This window comes from Athene cunicularia, assembly GCF_003259725.1.
Source record: "Athene cunicularia isolate RWA chromosome 13 unlocalized genomic scaffold, athCun1 chr13_part1, whole genome shotgun sequence".
Taxonomy (NCBI): domain Eukaryota; kingdom Metazoa; phylum Chordata; class Aves; order Strigiformes; family Strigidae; genus Athene; species Athene cunicularia.
Window position 1 is genome coordinate 9,215,034 of NW_020799117.1, and position 20,277 is coordinate 9,235,310.

Below are 20,277 nucleotides of genomic sequence, written 5' to 3' on the forward strand. Positions count from 1 at the left end.
AGGGGTGGGGGTGGGTGAGTTGGGCTGTTTTCGGTTTGTTTTTTTCCAAAAAATAATATTCTCATTCCTGAGAAGCGGGAGTTGCCATCATTTGCTCACCTACTTCAAGCAGGCTGAAAGGGTGAACCTAAAAACTTTGTGTGCCCACGCAGTGGTACCATTCCAGTCTAGTCTGTGGAGGAGTGGCAGGAGCTGTATCCAACAAGCAACTGAAAGCAACTGAACTTTACCAAACCAGCCTGGATGGGAAAAATCTGCAGGACCAGCCCAAAGGGTTAGTCATAGACACTTCAGGGTACGGGAATGAGGCAGAGTTTTTACATATTGTACTGGAGCATTAAATCTTTGCTCTTAAGTTAAACAATGCATTTGCTGTTTATCTTAGTACAGTGATGATCTTCCTGCTTTCCTTTTTCATATCGCAGCCTGCTCTCTCTCCTATTCTCTCCTGACAATAAGCAGCTGCTGTGCAGGAAACAGGGTAACAGAGGTTTCCCTCTTGAGGAGATAACTCATGCAGCTTTATGCAACACAGGCACAAGGATGTGATGCCCTGCTCCCCCTTCCCAGCTCTCTCCTTTACAGCATCTTGATATTTGGGACTTACCATTTGCAAGCCTGAAAGATTACAACACTCTGCCAAAAATGGCAACCTCCTCCTGGTTCTTCATGACGTCTGCACTGGGTGAAATCACCAAACCAAAAATATATATGTCATGCAATCCCTCCAGGTTGGGGGAAGGGAGGGAAGGTTGCCTTTGTTTCCATTTTCAAGTAGTGAAATTAAAGGTACTGGCTGTGATTTTCTGCCTAACATTTCGGATGCTCAGTTCCCATTAATGGGAACTGAAAATGTAAATTACCTGGCATAATATTCCACCTACAATCAATACTTAAGCCAGTGTTTCTCTTTTATCCTTGCTGATGCCTCAGCTAGCAAAGTTACATTTCCTGGAGTCCTCTGTGTTTCTCTTTCCTTAATGATTTCCAAAGCTTTCAGTTGTTGATCACTCTCTGAAAAATGATTGCATGGAAAAAGGAGGCAATCCTGAGTAATGAGAGATGTGTTACAAAAAAAAATCTGCTGTGTATTTTACTTAAAACATTACTGTAAAAATAATAATTCAGTTATCTCTATATATGCAGTTTAGCTATCTCTATATATGCAAGAAATGCATTTTCGTTCATTCTTTTAAACATTTTCACATCATACAGGAAGTTCTGGGGTTTTTTTTCTTGTTTGTTTTTTAATTAGAAGGTACCCCCTGCTTTCCAAAAATTAATAAAACAGTAAGAGTCCTTAGCATCTCACTGCAAGTCAGTAAAACTTGACCTCCAAAAGAGACCTATCATGTTTGTTTGGCAAATAATAAATTCTCCGAGAAAAATGCAGTGTTGCAGAAACAGTTAAAAATTTACTTACATTCAATATATAGGTTAATTCAAAGCATGAATATATATATATATATATATATATACAAATAAATAATACATATATTCTTGAAAAAAATACGTATGCACTCTCTCTCTATTTTTTAAATTTATTTTTTCAAGAAGCCTAACAATTTTATTGTGAAATTTTTTGACGCATTGTTCTGACTTTTTATTTCTAGGAAATTTCAAGCAGCTTCTAAACTATAATTTTTGCATTCATTATTTTTGCCCCAAAGTTGGAAGATTTTTGTTTTGAGTCAGCCATGAAGAAACTGCTGGGAAGGGGCCTCAGCCAAACAGCACTCTGCCTAAACCGATGCAGCTATTCATCTTCAGCACTGACGCGGTCTCCGTTATCCTGGGAAGCTTGGTTGCACAGGGGATATACACACACTGGATCAGCAGGAGAAACAGCGCATCCAAGAATATCGCTCAGAACCTACCAAATATTGGCAGCGCTTCCAGCTCCACAACTGGGGACAAGTTTGCTCAGACCCAAGCATTAAACCAGTGACTGGTGCAGCGTGCTCTCCTCCTGCAGGGATGCACAGGCACATTTTGACCCCATGCAAGATAAATGCTTTACTATGAGACCCCAAATTATTGCTCCTCAATTTCCTCTCCTCCTCCTCCTCCTCCTCCATCCCATGGGGTCACTTACAAAGGCACAGGAACAGTGTTGCTAAATGATGGGAAGTCAAAGGCAATAGTATGCAGGGCACACTTATGTGATATACGCACAGGATTGCACCATTTTATCTGAATGTGGACTTTGTTAGTAAAACAGTGCAAAAATCTTATATGCCTCTCCCACTTCAATTTCAACAGCTTCCTACTGATTTAACTTCCGCTGATGAAGTTACAGAGCCCAGCTAAGCCAATCTGACTATTTTAAAAACAATAGGCTTGTCCAGAAAGGAGACTGCATCTGTTTAAGTGCACTAAAGTTTAAAAATAGTTGCACTGATGCAATTTCTGGGTGAGGATAAAGGCAACCTTGCAAATGGAAGCCCAAAATGTGTAATATAAATCAACCCTAAAAGTTTGTCAAAACAAACATCGCTGCATAGCTCGCATACCCCAAAACCTACTTAATTTATCTCTCTGCTCCTTCAGTGCTGCTAACTAAAGTCTTGAACCAGCAAAGTATTTTATTGGATGGAACCAGTCATTTTCTTAATGTTAACCCCTTGATGTGGTTTAGTGTTTTGCTGAATCTCAACATAACAGAAGGGCAGCCGGGTGCTATTTCTAAATTCATGTTCTGTTTCACCATCATCCTGGTTTCACTTTGTCCCTTTTATTTTCCACCAGTACCTTAACAAAACTGTAAATCTCTCACAGCAAATCTCTCTCTAGAGTCAGAACATAGGACACGATAAAAGCTCCTGAGCCACAGTAACCCATCCCTCAAGGTGTAAAAAGCTCAGCATCCCAAGTGCAACAGCAGTGAGTCTTGATGTTCAGCTGTACATTGGTATGTTATGGCCACACTGCCAAGGTTTGGTCGATGACACACAGAAACTATTCTAGATGAACATATTGTTCAAGCTAAATCTAAATTCTCACTCCCCCAAACTAAATATTAGTATCAGTTAAACTTTTATAGAATCTTTCATCATCACAAAGAAAACAAAGACACACACCCCCATATTATATAGTGCAACAACCAGAAGTTCACCTGAGATTGATTCTATAGCAAACAAAGAATTTGTTTCATCCTGATAAAAACAAGACCCCCAACTAAAATTAGTTTTTAGCTGAAGTCTCTTTGTTCAGCAGAATCGAGTAAGTCTGCCCACAACAGAGAGCTCACAGTAATCATCTTTCAGAAACAGAACAACCCGCGTAGAAACACAAAGCAGTTGTGGCAGGGACAGGGAGTGCTTGTAATCCAGTTTCTTCAAGGGAAATTCAAGTACCCTAAGAGTTCTTATTCCTCATCTGATTTCTCTCACAAATCACAGGCTGCTCTCTAATGCAATTTTCTGGAGTCTGAGAATCATAAAGTCAAATATGAACAAGTCTAGTGGAAAATCTGTGACGCTAATCTTGGCTTACTATGTATTTTTAACAGGCACTGAATTTGTGCGCCGGATTATCCAGATGGCCATACAGGAATCATCCTGATAGGATTAAACCTTTGTGCTGAACTCTGCTCCATCTGTTCTCGGAGGTTTGCCTATCGCTATCGGAATACGAATGTTCAGCCTCTGTCTAGCACCACGACTGAAAGCGCCTGTTTACCACACACACACACACACACACATGTATATGGGCACACACATATCCTTGAGTACTTGATTAGTAATGTGAGATGAAGTTAGCCTGAAGTTTACCACTACAGAAACATATTGGTTTTATTATTCGTTTGAAGAACAAAGTACACAATATCTAAATTCAAACAAAAAAGCATTTTTGTTGTTGTTCTGGGACTTGTTCAATTCATTAAACCATAATACTGCCATAAATTTATAGATGAAGGCATGGCTAAACATAAAGCAGCAAGGCTCTTCATCTTTGAAATCTATTAGTGTATGAGAACGTATGACACAATCACACTTTGAAGATATCATGGTTAAATACTCCAGATTAAAAACCAGCCAACAACAAAACACATGCGTGCACACAACATTGGTAGCTGTTATTTGCAGCTCAATCTAGTCACAGGCCAAGAACAAAAAAAAGTAATAATCAGTCCCAGTAAAAGAAAAGCTTATTCCCATTAATGTTGCTTTCTGCTTTTATTATCTATTAATGACAGTCTTCTGCATTCATTGTTGCAGCCTGCCAGATGCAGCAAAGATCCATATTCATCATGTGCAAAAATTGTGCTCAGGCTGTCTCTGTGACAGGTTACGCAGAGCTGCCAACGGAGAGACCAAGGTCCGATGGATGGCCCCAGGTTTCCAGGCCCTGAGCCAAGGGAAAAGGTAGGGAATCTGGCTCTTCTGTAACAGACCAGTGATCAGAAGGTTTAACTAAATCGCTGTCCTGAAATACACTGCAGACTAATGACTACCTGGGATGGGAAAGGTGGGTAAGAAAAATAAACAAAAGAATTCAATTGATACTATTATTATCATTGTTATTATTATTAGGGAGGTTTGATTCAGGAATGCAATATTACACTCAGCCCGTGTTTGTGATGGCAGCGGGACAGAAATGGAAGCAGCGTAACCTGAATTGCATTTCAAGCAGAAGCCCTGATTGCGTTGCAGACTGAGAACCCCTTGTCTCTCCTGTGCAGTGTCTTTCAGACTGTTTCCTCCTCTGTTCTTTGTGCTGCTCTGCATGCAGGGTCAAGCACCCCCTCCCAGTCATTTAGGCTTTACTTGCAAAAACATAAGTATAAAAATATATTTATAGTTCATAGTATCTCTCCAGCAATGACACCACATAAAACCAGCACGCTGAAAATCTGAGGAGTGAATACTTTGGACTCGAGCCTACAAACGCTTAGAGAAGTTGTTCTTTCAACGTGTCTGATAAAGTCGTGCTATGTTTTTATTTATTTATCTAGGGTAATATTCAGACCACCTACCTAAGGCATTGCAGCATGTAAAAAGTCCGATTCCAGCTCTGGCTGAGTGAGGCAGTCTGCCCAAATTAGGATCCTCTGTACAATGAGCAGAGATGGGCAGACACCTCTGGAGGCCCGGAGACCCGGGAGTTCCACGCTGGCTCCCGAAAGTACCAAGGGACCTCAGTGAGGCGATATCATAGGTAGGAAGCAGCCAGGAGAAACCCCATAAAAAATATTTGGCAGCTAATATTGAACAGACACTTGACTCTGGGCTTTCCAGCAGGCACCTCTGTTCGGACTCGGGACTGAATGAGGAAGCACTCATCATTGCCTTCAAGGTCACAATCCCAGGAATGGAATAATTTTTCCCAAAGGGCCCCTAATCAGGGTTGCTTTACTTTTCAGTGTCTCCAAGGGCCAAACCTGATCAGAAATACTTCTTTTCTCTCTCTTCATCTCCTCAAAGAGCCCAGGAAGTTGAGCGATGCTCTCACCTGAACGTACTGCGGCAAAGCGCTGTGACCTCAAACCCCAACCCACAAACTGAAGCTGCAGCTGGAAAGATGAGCAGTGTTGTGGTCAGGCACAACAATTTACCTCCGAGCGCTGGCCTTCGCTCTCAGCATGGATCAGGTAACACCAAACCTATGAATTCCATATGCAAGCCCGGGTTTTCAGCAAGCAGCAATGTGAGCTGTCAATTCAGTCTCCAACAGCTGGGGAGATCCAACCCAAAAGGGACCTCTGTGGGAAACGCACTTGCTTTTTTCATGAGATAGATACAGAACCTCTGAGAGAGTTGCTACAAAACCATAATGACATGGTATTAACCAATCATAATTAATTTTGAATGTCCTTATATTCCCATTGCTAACAGACACTTCAACAGTAGTACAGTAAAAAGCACACAGGTTTCTGCAGCACTTGGGACCAGGTTTTTGGAAGCACCCAGCTATCCAGTGGTTCCAGTAAGGAGATAATGGAATTTTCAAAGTACGTGGCAGACAGACATAGAAATTCTGTAGCCAATATTTTAAAAATCCCACTAAACACCTATTTGCAGCTTCAGGCACCTTGGTGCTTTGAGAGCTTGGCTTTAGGTCCAAGAATTTCCACAAAGATTGTTTTGGGGCACCTATATTTTTGGGTGACCACTTGACTCACAAAAATGTGTGAGAAGCTCAGAAAGACCTAAACATCCACTTCACGAAGGACAATATCTTGTTAAGCATCTCACAGTGGCCCTCGTACCTTAACTTGCAGATCTAAATGTTTTAATTACTTTTGAGAAACAAACTTAAATTGCTAAATTTCAGACAAGTTTTTGATAAAACTTTATTCCTGATCTTTTTAATAAATTTCCTAACCCTATTTGCTTTGCTCAGTGAGGTCATAAACTAGAACTGCTTATACTACAGTCACTTTCACACTAAAGATTTGTTTTCCCACAAAGAGAACTATAAATTCGTGGAATGAAGGTGGGAAGCAGAAAGAACTAATTGTGACACACAAAGCTTTCTGGTTATGCTCAGCAAACAGTTTGGACTAAGATTTTAAAAAACACTTTATGAAGTTGTACTACTGGCTTTAATGAAAGCACGCTTTTTGCAATTGCCATACACTCCTTGTATTCTGGATCTGGGCCAAACACAATGCCTGTCTCCATTCCAATATTAATTATTAGTAGTTTATTTTTATTCTTTACCACTAACATTAATAATTTTCAGATGGCATCCCAGATTAGAATAACCACTCCAAACATCCCACCCTGGTGGGTTCCATTTTCTGCATCAGTTTCCTGGTTTATGCTGTTAAATCATTTCCTCGGATGTGGAGGTGCTTTGTCAAATACTCATTTTGCTGGAGAAACACTTGGCAGGCACCTCCCAATGGACAGTAAGAGAGAGACTTGAATGCTCACATCGGTCTTCTCACCATTCAATGAGAAGATGTGCAGCCTGAGATACAAAAAATACCAAGTTCATTATTTGTGAAGTTTTCTAATCAGAATATTCTAAATTACAATTTGATGTAAAATTTGCATCTAAACAAAACTTTAATCCTGAGATTGTTAGCCCTCAGCTGATTCACAGCTTTGGACATTAAGTTCCATGGGAACAGAGACCTTTCATAATCACGGATTGCTCTGGGGTATTTAAATACTGAGGTGCCTAACATGAAATACTGGGAGGTGTCCAGACACCTGCAAACTGCTGTGCACACCATTCTTTGATAATCATGACTTTTTATGACATCCAGATGAGTTCTCAAAGAATCACTAGTTCTCGGCCTTCATTTACAAACCACAATTCACAAAATCCTTTTCCTTTGTACTCTGCCCAAATAAGCAAGGGACCGGAGTGAAAAAACATCTTTTCCCAACATAACAACAATAAAGGTATCCTATAATTAAAAAGCTAAGTTAGAGGAATTGCGAAATAATATTAATGACATTATAAGAATATAATGTTTTGTCATTTGCTGGGAAGGTTGGAAAAACAAGGTCTGGCAGAACTTCACTGCCATACGGTGCAGAATCTCTCAAACATTTCTCTAATCCTAATGTCATTCTTCTCCCCTATGATGCCATTGTATTAGTGACATGGTGGCCAGCAAAGCAAATTGAAATGTAATGAATGCTCATTATCTATGAATATTCATTGCCTATTTGAGTGCTACTGAATGTATTCCTGTACTGGTAGCTGTGAAGTTTCCGCCAAACAGTGTAGGTAAGGTTTTCTACTTGCATAACTGTATTCTGACTCCTCTGAGGTCTGAAGAGAAACCTCAAACCTTCAGAAAGTGGTTGGTCTAACTCTCCAAGTAAGAGTCAACTCTCATGGTGGTTGGAGAATTTCCATCTGAACTTTTCTCCCTTATCTGTCTGCCTGAACAAAAGTTTTTTCCACACAAATCTTTGTCAAATTTTAATGACCGTTTTCCCCATGTTTTCTTCTTTTTGCAATTTTGGGAGCACAGTTCTGAAAGCTCCTCTGGGAAATTCACAAAATGTGCTCTACCTTCATCCAGGTACTATTTTTCCATGAATTCATGACATCCTCATAACAATAGAGAGTAACAACACATCACAGCTTGACATCGTTTAGATATTCTGGGGGAAGGGCTGTTTTATTTTTCATTTATTTGAAAAACATAAAGGGCAGCTGCATATGGGTAGAAACTGCCACACCTTATCTTTTCAAAATCAAGGTGTCTCCCACTTCCATTGTAGCATTTTTTCCTTTTTCAATTAGATGTGACACTAGATCCCCGATAAGTGATTGTCAAGCAGGAATACTTTCTAACTGTGGTCAGTACCCAAACTTGACTTTTCAGGAGGTATTTTCATGGGTATTATGTAACAGCAATTATTTTTATACTAGAATACTTTAAATGGTATCTCTTACGTCTCCTGCAACATGGTGGCAGCACTGTTAGTATACGTATGTTATGAAGAAATATTTAAACAATGAAAAAAAAATCACAAACTCAAACCTTCAACTTCATTAAATACCTACAGTCTAATGGCAGAACTGAAATTCTGGAATCTCCTTGTCCAAATCAACCATTAAAAAGTCCGCCTCCCAGAAAATCACTTAAATCTTGTTTTCATTTAGCCTCAGACTAAAAATAAACTTTGAAAGATCAAAACTGCTCCATGCAGATTTTCTAGGTTTTCAGTACCTCTCCTTAAGGGCCGATTTATGAGCCAGACAAATGGAAGGTTTTCTGCTTTCTGTTTGACGTGACTAGCTGCAAAAAGGGCAGCTCCACCTACCCACCCACCCAGTTCTTGTGAAATTCTCAGTAATATCCAGAGAGGAAGCAGGGGTCTGGGGCTGCAGACAGATACTCTGCTCTGGTGAAGATTAAAAACAAGACATCAGCATAATTCAATGGGGCATAATTTAGTTAACACAGTTTTGGCTACCTAAATTGAAGCTGTAGGAATCTGAGCTCTGCTGTGTTTTGCTAACCTGATGGATCCCATGATTTTACTCCCAAAGGGACCGTTTTGATCACACAGCCTGACATACTGCGTAGCGCCCACCAGAGAACCTCACCCAGCAATTCCTGGGTGAGGAATTACTCAAATTCTTAACCTCCTTCTGACCTGCCATATACTTTTTAGGAAGTTACCATATCCTGGCTTAACTTTTGCAACCTGCAGAGAACCTGCCACTGTTTTGGCAACTTATTTCAGTGGTCCCCGGAGTTAAAATCTTGTTGAGATCATACTGAAATCTTTATCAACAAATTCTCTCAAATGAACACCTTAACTTTCTGGCCATGTTTTGTCTCTTCAGAGGGACAAATACTCTAGCTCCATCTGAATACACATACTGGACTAATCCAGCCCTGGTGTGCTCACTTATATTAGAAACATACAGTAAGTCCACAGGGCAGTGAAGAGGTTAATATTATACGCTCAGTGAGGTCAAGCTCCAAGAACACATAACAAGCCATTATGTAAAAAATTGCCTGAATTTATGAGTCACTGCATTTATGAAGGAACTGATATGAAAAAGACAACTTGGCAAAAGTAAGAAAATTATTTCCAGCTTGAAGTTTTGCAATCCTTCAGTATATCAAGGCTCACTTACTGTTATTACTATCCATGTTGTGCAATGTTCTGAAAGTCACATTTTTTTCCCTTGTGTATGCATAGAGATGTCCAACAACCCTAGGTATTCTTCCCTCATAGAAAATAAATTAGAAAGCAGACATAACTCAGCATAACATACAAGATCCCCTCAAGTAGAGTGGTAGAATCCTAATATTTTTTTTCAATATTTCCCTTCTAAATAATAAATCAAGTCCACTGCATTTCTCTATATGGAATGATATGGTGCAGAAAAAGCTTGTGTGTTTATATTTTTCACATAATCATGAAAACCCTCTTAAATGAAGCACTAAGAAATAAAAGGTGCTTCCACTCATAGATGGAACAAGTCAAACATTAGTTTCTTTATTTAAACCTGGCCAGTCTGCGAATGCAGTAGTCCTTAATTTTGATTTAAGAATCTGAATCTACACCATCTAAGGGTAAAATATATCAAGTTTTGAAGATTAACCTTTCTCAACTTGCTAGAATTCTTCAGTCAGTATTCTGTCTTGTATTTCATCAGCTAGCATGGACATATGCAACACCAAGGGATTCAGGTTGAAATGATTAAAACAGAGCTGGTAGGGGCATCCTCTTCATGACTCTCCACACTGCCAAAAACATAGTGGTTAACGCTGTGGCAAAGCCACTTACAGCACAAGAACCAGGTCACCAAGTCAGATTTCTGAGAAACTTTCAGGAATCATTGACTGATGTGCCCAGCTAAATTCAAGGTATACAATGACTACAAAACAATGATACTTAAAGGCTGTCCGTCTCAAAAGTTTGATTTTAAAGATCATCCTCTCAAAATAGTTTATAAGGTGGGGAAAAAAACTTCCCTTTTTTATTCACCTAAATAGAAAATATCTAATCAACTAAGACACAGCCTAGCAATCATTTTTGTTCTCAAATCTGAAGATTTAGTGGAAAATCTGTGAATGTGCCTACTGTGGTGACTGGGCTGTCAGATTGCCCAAGATGGACAGGACTGGCAAGAAAAGCTCTTTAAATGCCCCATTGCTGATGAGAGGAACTACCTGACGTACCCAGCTGAGGCACAGCAACCACTACACTTAATGTAGGAGGTTTTGCACCTGCAGACAGCAAATGGGCTGAATCACTCATTATTATCATGAACTGAAACAACATTGTAAAAGCTTGACTGTCTCAGGTACCACAATAGAGCGATCAAATAATCCAGGCACAGATTTATGTATATTTCATATTAAAATAATGGCAGGACACTGCTTTAGAAATCATGGTTGTCTCTGCTTCCACCTGCAAATTCTGGCATCACATCTTATATTTTGTCCCTATTTCTACCCTGCATCTTTCATCTTTTGCTGCTGTTGAACTGACTGAGAATCAAATTGCCAGCAAACCTCACCATCACCTAGTTCTTCAGTGCTCTCCTATGAAGGAGGAAGAGGAGGAAGGAAAAGAAAAAGAACTAAAAGTGTCCCTTTAAAAATGCAAGCATTTAAGCTGCTTGTCAGTTGTCTTCCTGACAAGGCCACTTGAATGTATTCAGGAATATTTGCATAAATGCTCACAGTGAGTTCACCGTGGCAGCTAGCGCTAATGGTACATAAAGTAATTTAGTCACTTCTCTTAGGCATCCTGTCAGGGTGATAAGCACCCCCTCTTTGCCTTGTTGCATATTAGATCATTAGATAATAAAGTGTTAGAGCATGCAAACTGACAGGGTCTCAGGGACTATCATTTTTCGAGGGCATTGCATTCTGCCAGTGAGGAAAAATAATTGAGAAACCGATGCTGCAATTGGCTTTACATTCTTGTAAAGCCATTCAAAGATTTGGGGGGAAAAAAAAGAATTTTTACTTTGCAGCAATATGAGAGTTTTAACGGGAAACTTTGCAGACATCTGCAGCAGTGGACTTCATGCTGGTAAACTTGAAAAGGGTTGTTGCAAAGCCTCCTTCCATAAGCTAGTCACTTAAATTGCATCAGAAAGATTTTACTTTTAAAATTGACACCCTGGAATGATCTACAAGCTGAAATACATTCTACTGGTTGGAGCCTACTAGCTCTTCAGTATACATCTTACTATATATGTACAATTTAGAAAGGTCAACCACACTGGCTTTCTGGTTTACCATAAATATAAAACAAGTGAGAATACAACTATTTGTGAATGAAAAAGTGATAATTATTGAAAACCACAGATTACTGTGGCTTACCCTATTTATACCACACAGAGATGTATGAAATAATTGGCCTCTCCCAGCTATTACTTTTGAAAGATAGATATATTTATTTGAAATACAAGCTTCTTAACCCACTGGTTTCAAGGAGGACAGTGTGTGGATACAAAATCATGATCTAGGTTCCTAGTTAAATTCAGAGACAAGCTACGAAAAGGAACTTTCATTTTACTGTCTGACAAGCAAGATATAAATAGAGATGTGTTGGATGTCCCCAAAATAATCCAGGCTACCTGCTAATGAGATGGTAAAACCTGAATGTGGAGACACCAGGCTCCTGAATGCCTCAGGAGGTAAAGCTTTCTTTCCAGCTTTTTGGCACCCAAAGTCTCTTTTAGGAGTCAAATAAACTGCAACTCCATGTTTAAGAACAGCACATTCCAACACAGCCTGGCAAGGAAAAATAAGCTGGATATTGTCTAACTAAACTAGGCAACCAGTACACGTTGCTACATCCCCTCTCCCCTTTCCCCAGTCCTCACACAGCCAGGCATTCATCTCCACTGCAATCAGATATTTTTGTTATAGACTGAAACATCTACAAAAGTACACAGAAATACATTTGGTCAAGGGCATATTATAGTTAGATCCCAGCATTTAAAAACCTATGATCAGAAGTTGCTCTCCAGAGCACTAAACCAGAGACAAACTAGCCATGACTACATTAGCCTCCCATTTCACCATTTACAGAGAGCGCTCAGGTCAGTCTGCCCTTGCCCTGAGGGAGGTAGAAAAGCTGGAAAGAGGAAAGGCAAACAAACTGTCTCTGTTACTTACACTTGAAGATATTATGCAAGATAAAAATTCCAAAAACTGTAGAAAAATAATATACTTCAGCACTCAAACTAAAAGTAACAATTTATTTGAGTAGAGGAAACGCATCTGTTCCAATGGGTCTAAGATTCATGGTGGTTGCCCAAAATTCAATAGCATTGAGCCCAGTTTGGGACTTTTCCTATCTCTTTTTTTCATTCAGTTAAGTGTTTTAGACATCTAACAACAACATTTAAAACAGTTACTGGATTTTCTTTTTAATTTTCTTTTTTCCTGTAACTTGGACTCAAATGTGCATAGAATTCTGGAGAGCTGGATTGAAGAATTTAAGTTAAAAAGAAAGGCTTCACCGAGCCTTTGGAAAGAGTGCATTTTTGTAGTGTGGAGGTGGCTATTCAAAAGTAAGAAGTTACTAGTGGTTGCTTTATAAAGTTGCTTGAGAGATGCCTGAGAAAGTAGATTAGAAAAATCACCTTTCCCACAAAATGTACACATGGAGATATTTTGCAGATGTTGATTTTTAATGTTAGCATAGTAACTAGGGATTGAATAGATATGCAAGCATAGCATTATCTTTTTTTTGTTCCTTTTTGCTAACAGAATCCTTCAGGTACTAGGAGTGGGAACGATAGCTATAGTAAAGTGAGATGCTATTACACCATGCATGAGAATAAGAACATTTATGTATGAGAAAGTAAGTATTGCCTTGACCAAAAGCATGCACTGAGAAGACTGCAATGGGGAGGGGAAAAAAAAAAAATTTAAAAAAAGGATGACATCTACTTTTGTAGGAATATAAAAAATAGGATCTCTTTTTTTTTTTTTTTTTAAGACTAGACTTAATGGAAAGATTGTGAAGTTGAACAGATAGATGCTTCCTTTTGTTCTGCCTTCTGCTAATTAATAAAGACAGAGTTCGTACATTCTTTACAAAAATTCAGCAAAAATTATGACAGTGGTTTGTTTATTAAATTAGGTTGTTGGCAGGATGAAAAAAAAATTCTGTAACATGAATTATGGCTGAAAATGGCTCATAGCCTACATAAAAAGTTAGAGCTAAATAAATACAGATGTAAGTTATGTTTATATAATGAGAAACGCTGCTGAGCTAAGAATTTTAGGTTAGTAAGTGTGAACTACAGACCTGATTCTGCAAACACTTATCAATACCCTCAACTTTACTGACACAAGAAGCCTCATTGATCCCAACAGGACCATATGTGTGGATAATCTTAAATATATGCATAAGTGCTTGCAGGACTGATGCCTGAAAGCATGAACAGAATAGAAAGCTATTTCCACAGAAATCCACTGTGAGTCGAAACCCACACATTTGCCCATTTCTCAGTATTAATAATTTCTTTTAACATATCTAGTTAACATTTTTCTGAGTGGCATTCGCTTTCCCAGAGAAAATTTTATCTGGTTTCTTCAAACTCTGTGGAAAAATCTATTTAATTATTCATCAGATCCTTGGCAAATATTTGTGAAACAAACCAGCATAAAGGACTGGTGCCTTCTACACTCAACTACTTCAATGGAAGCTGAGGGTACACATCTCTGAGAGGGAGCAAGCACCTATTGAATTTAGGATTACAAAATGCTTTGAAGACAAAGAGCTATTCTACCAAGCTGGAACAGGGAGAGGGGAGTGAAATGCCCTCTGTTTTTGTTTTGCTTTTCAGTAGGAGTCATCAATTTGAGGACAAAGAGCAAAACAAAACATTAATCAAATCCAGATTTTTCAAAGTACATTTGCACTCAACAACTCCCATTTTAAGCACCTACAGTCACCAGCAGTGTTCTCTTCCAGGACCAGCTGATATTACGGAAAAGATTACTGTCCTCCAGGCTGCTTCCAGCCATGTGCCTCCATTCCACCCTTGCTGGGGTTTACTGTCCTTTCAGAAAAGCCAAATTGCCTTGCACCACTTCTCCTTCAATCATTTCAGCAAACTAAGATAGATTGGCAAAGAGTTATTATTTAAACAGTTTAACTCAGATGAATTTCTTTGGAGTGAAGGAGACTAGGGAGCAGTCAGACAACCATCTTAGCTGGCATGTTCATGGTGGAGAATAGACTGCAGCAGGGAGGAGAGACAGGCAGCTATGGCATGCAGTGAAGAGCAGCTTCCTCAGCTGGCACAGCTGGAGCCAGGAGAGAACATCCATCCATGGCTTGAGCAAGCAGATGGATTTCCAAAAGGGCTCTGCTTTCATTTAGGGTAATTCAAAGGAACAGCTGGATCTCCTAAAGCTCAGAACTCGATAGACAGAAGAAATCCAATCTGATATTTGGGTGCTGAAAACTTCAGAATATATGCAAAATCTTTAAGATGTGTGGCCAAAAATCAAGCCAATTTGGAAAAGATCAGACTCCAGTTTTGGGTGCCGAATAGACGCAACCAAAAAAAAAAAAAGTCACCACACTTCACTGACACACAGGACAAACTCCACACCCATATTTGCTTACTGGTTTGTCATTTCACTACATTTAGGGCTGACCTGCTTGAAAAACTCCCCCTTTGGTCTGGTGACCAGTCTCTTTAAAATACTTGGTCCCAAAGGTATAAACTCTTACAGGACAATTTGAAACCAGTTGCCACAGACATAAACCAAATAAATCCACATTTAAAGTAGCAATGCCAACCAATGAAAATGATATGCCTACCATGTTCCAGATAAGAAGGCGTACCTTCCGAGGGATCAAGTCTTCGAGCTCTCCGCCCATGCTTGGAATTGTTGTGTACAAACATATTGTCCGACACTGCCAACACATGGCCATCAACATTGACTGTTGTAGACACCACAACCTGCAAGCACAAGAGCAAAATGGAGGAAAATTTGGAGATATATATATATGTTTTTTAAGAAGCACAGAGTGTAATAAACTCAGTTAAATAAATAACAGCTGGGAGCTGTAGAAAATTGCATAGCTATTTCGCATAATAACTGGTGCTTATGCTGTACAAATCTAACAAGAGACGCTATTGATGAGTGGGTCTTTGGCATCGAAAGCTTTTGATGCAGTTTTAAGTCAAATTGCAGAGTTTGTAGCTGCATGGCAGACGGCACGCTGTTAACCATCATTTTAACAAGAGGATCTTTATTAAGTATTTTTTCCCCTATATACAAGGGCAGCTGTGTTTCACCCTAAATTATCCTTCAGTTTCCATGCTGAAGTAGATAGGGCTGTTGACATTGCAAATGAGAATCGATTCAGAATAAAAGAAAACAAAAGTATATTTTGTGAAGTTGTAATGGGAGGTGTTGCATGCCTCCCCCTTCCCCTTTACTACTGCTCTCCCCGCAGTACAGTCACTACAGGTTGTTGGACTTGCCCAAATTTCCCCCAAGCTCTATCTTAGGGCGTACGTATAGGCATGTTTGTGTACACACACACGCTTGACAGTGGGGTCTTGATCTGGAGAACACAACCTTATTCATCCAGCGTTAGAATTATTTGTATTTCTCAAGTTATCTCAATGTCAACACCTGGGATGTGGTTTGAGGTGAGGGGAGCGACACAGAGAAGCACTGCCTGGAGGCAGGATCCGACATTTCTGCTCCCCAGAGCAGCTCGGTGTGGGAGAGCAGCCAACCCAGTGGGGGCAAACAGGTAGGTTTTGGGTCCAGAGTAGAAGACCCAACTGCTCAGAGGTGTCCAAGGGACCTGTCAACATGGAGGCTCAGCAGGCACCATCCTATAGGAAATCCCTGCTCAGGCTGAGGGCACCCAAGCCACGAACCATTGTGGAGAAAATGGAAATGGGGGGATGCATGGGACAAATCCCTGGTAGAGATGCAAGCTCATCACACCAGGTTTTCTCCCACCCCACTCTGATCCAGCGACCTCATAGTTTCCCTGTTCTTCATCCAGGCACCCCCTCCCACAGTCTTTTCCCAACAAAGTATGGCATTCCCAGGGTTTTACCCCCGTCAAAGATTTGGCCTTCAGCTGGCTGCTGGTTTGCCAGCAGCACACATCGCCTTCAAAAACTTCAACTAAAACAATAAGAAGAAATGACCTACACTTCTCCTTACATTAAACAGGGAAAGGGATTAAAAACTGAAACCCATAGAGATATGTTTATTCATGCGACCTCTTACAACCAAATATAATAATTGTCTGTTAATTGCAGTTTCAGCTCCCACCTCATGCTTCGACATGTGAAACAGCAATCAGCAGCTCCTGTTTAATCCACCTATTATGTTGACTAATTAACTTTGCTCGACAGTTTATTTCTTCCTCCATTATCAGCCCCTGTCAGCCGCAAGCACACTGCCGCAAAGGGGGACCTCAGCCCTTTTGATTGATCACCGATAGATTGACATGCAGATTAATTTAATTAGAATCACCTCACTTGAGAAATGAAAGACAATGGCAAGGGGGCTAATAGATCTGCTCTTATAATGAGGCAAGCCTCCAGAGCCACGGCAGAGGATTTCTGATTTATTTTGCTGAATTCCCCAGTCGCTCTGAAAGGCTCTCGCTTTAATTGTTCTTGGTTTTGAGAGGCTTTAGCCTCTGAAGAGGTGAAATGCTTTACAAGGATTGGCAAACATTGCTTCAACTCTCTCAGGAAGCTGCTGCCTCTCAAAGTTGGTCAAATGGGGACACTTAAAGGATCGCTTACAACAATTCAATTTCATCACTTGAATTGGATCTAAAAAAAAAATGGGAAAGAAAAAATTTTCCACATATTTCTGACCACCAATTAAAATGCTCAAAAATATAAAGTAAGCAAAGATGCTGAACTGTCCACAGCTAATCTTGAAGTCTTTGTCTTTAAAAAGAGGAATACAAAAGAGGGTAGTTTACATCTAAAGGATCCTAAAACCATCCCTCGGAATGGCATTCCAGGCAATAGGTTTTTGTGTGTGTTTTAAGTGAAAGATATTAAAATACAGAATAAATGATTCAAGAGCTCTTACAGATGGAAATTTGGGAAAAAGAAAGCACCAAATACTATAGACAAGTTTTTCTGAAATCAAACTAAGGGGAAAAAAAAACCCAAGCCCTATATATAAAATTCCAAAAGGGATTTCAAAAGTAATTTATCCATTGCATTCCTGAGGGATAGAATAAAGTTTATGATATTTTCAATAAAATATGATCTTATAGTAAGTGGCTCAGGGTTTGCAATCTTATTTGTGCACTTGCAACCATTGTAAATTCTTTGCACCTGGGATTTTGAGCCAAATCCTTAGCTGGCATTGCCTGTCACAGCTCCATGATTTATGCCAGCTCCTAATCTTCTTCTATGGGTGTCTTTAGATGCCTATGAGAATTAACACTAGTACAATTACTAACAATGGCTACAACATAAAATATTTTCCCCAGTCCTGAAACCAAACAGGTACACACAGATTTCCCACTGAAGTTGATCAATCCTATGCTGAAACTGAAACTTTTGAACATTTCTAGAAATAAGATTCCAGAAAAATAACAAGTCAAGAGGAATAATAGCAAGGTAGGTCTCAAACCTGTGAAAACCATATATACAAGTAGCTGTTGCTATACATGCACCTTTCTAGGGAAAAACTCGAGGAAACAATCCTAGTGAGGTCAGTTTAAATGTAGATTTACTCACACAAATTTCCACACCACCCCCTCCTTCAGGTTTCCGCAACTGTTAATGCAACATATTTTGAATTACTTAACAGTGTCTTCCTACCTACCTCCTGAACAGAGAGTTTGATTTACTACAAAGAGACCACATTGGTGTGGTTCTTCAGTGTCGTTAGCAGAAGAAACTATAAAAGGAATCCCCAAGAGAAACTGTTTCCAGTTTCAGGAAACGCAGAAAAAAAGGTGGTTACTCTTATGTATCTGTCTGAAAAAAAAATGATTATTCATAGTGCACCTGTAAGAAGCAGCACACGCTTACTGCTTAATTCTTTAAACGCAAAATCTCATTAATACAAGAATACTGAACATACACTGCACTAACAAAGTATTAATGCCCCTAATTATTAGCAGACAAAATAATACACCTTGAATATTGTGTGCCACAGTTACATACTTGGAAAGCTACAGAGCACTTACATACTTACAAGTTCTACTCATATTTTTTAATCTAAAAAAATACTACACTCTCCTCATTTTGATTTTGAAACGACTGGGATATGTTCAAGTTAAAGCACATGCTAAAACTAATTTGTGGAGAAATCATAAAATTAGGGGGAGGGGAGAGCCAAAGTATATGTGGAATGGGCGCTGAGGCATCCTAAAACACAGACCATAGCAAGAGGGAAAAGCACACTACAGTTTAATAAATGATTAATGAGGTGCTGACACATTAATGTAAGCACAGGGACAACCAGGCCTGCCAAATCTCAAACCTTTCCAAATTTTGTCAACAAAACACAGTTTTAATTTGGGACAGGCAAACATGGAAAATGATTTTGAGCTTTAGCTTTAGCCCTTCATAGATTTTGAATTTAAATCCTGTATCAACACCAGGGGAGACAGAGGTATGAAAGAAATACAGTGGTTTACAACTTTCTTCAATGAAGTTGGCACTATCAACTGCATTAACGTATCATGGCTCTGTGAATTATTCTGCCTGCCATTAAATAGTTCAGTTTGTGAATACTTTGGAGCTTAGTTTAAAAAAAAAAATTCAGAGACCAGGAGCCTGGAGATCAAGCTATTTATCCACGTTTAGCACTCGGCCTGTTTATTTGTTATAGTACCTCACCTAATACATCAAAATTAAGCATTGCATGACTCCTCATTTTTAACCACAGCCCATTAAGCTTTGCTAACTGATTAAGACATAGCATGTTCCTTGTGCTTTCAATTTCTTCCAATGTATGGTGAGGGAACTGATATTTTTGCGATGTCCCTAACATCCAGTGGCAAAAGCAGAGAAAATCTGATTAAGATGATTTCCAGGTCTGAAGTGTGTCATTAGTGTTAAACCTGTAACTCTAGTGCTTGCTGCTCTTCTGAAAGCTATGCAGAAACGTCTTATGAAACATCTTTATTTTCATCCCCACTTGGTGACCTCTTCTTACAATGCACTGACTTCTTTATTGTTGTAACTAAAAATCACTCTCGATTTAAGAATTAAAAAGGTGCCTAACTTAAAGCATGTAAGTACAATATATTCAGTAATTTTGCTCACGTGCTCAAGGACAGGCCGGGCACTTAATTACCTTGTTGAATTGGGCCACATCTCTCACTGCGATTTTTCAGCAGGTTTTTTTTTTTTGCCTTTTCCCTTCTCTGGGGATGGAGCCTTCATGTCCAGATTCCATTATCTGGGATTCATGAAGCATCATCTCTGTCTCTTATGCAAATTTGCAATAAGACACAAGTGGCTTCAATTCAAACATGAGTGGCAGCATCCCATGGAGGCAAACTAGCAGCCTAGGCTGAGGAAGAGGTTGTGGTAACAGAATCAAACAGCGAGGCAATTTCTAAGTGACTTACAAGGTTTTCATAATAAATGAATGTTTGGGGTTTTATGCAGTGACTCAGTCTGGAAAGTTTCCTCTAAATTAAAACTTGACACGTGTCAGTTTGCAAGTAGTTGCACTAAAACAAGAACAACAAGATAACTAGGGCACCTGGGTTTCATTAATTACAATAACATACAAAACTGTTTAGGTTGTATGAATGAGTTTTTAGTGCTGAAAAATAAAATCTGTGCAGAGTTCACCCATGATACCATCTACTTATTATTATTAATATTATTATT

At 39.4% G+C, this 20,277-nt stretch overlaps 1 protein-coding gene across 5 annotated transcripts in view; it reads right to left on the reverse strand.

Moving 5' to 3' along the window:
* The window catches only part of EBF1 (EBF transcription factor 1), a 270,249-nt gene that overhangs the window by 79,354 nt on the left and 170,618 nt on the right, over positions 1-20,277 (reverse strand). For 3 of the 5 annotated variants that reach the window (XM_026858390.1, XM_026858393.1, XM_026858389.1), the window contains exon 4: positions 15,240-15,381. In XM_026858390.1, the coding sequence (XP_026714191.1) occupies positions 15,240-15,381 (142 nt within the window). The remainder of the gene's footprint in view (positions 1-15,239; positions 15,382-20,277) is intronic. The other 2 variants (XM_026858392.1, XM_026858391.1) reach the window with 1 other exon arrangement.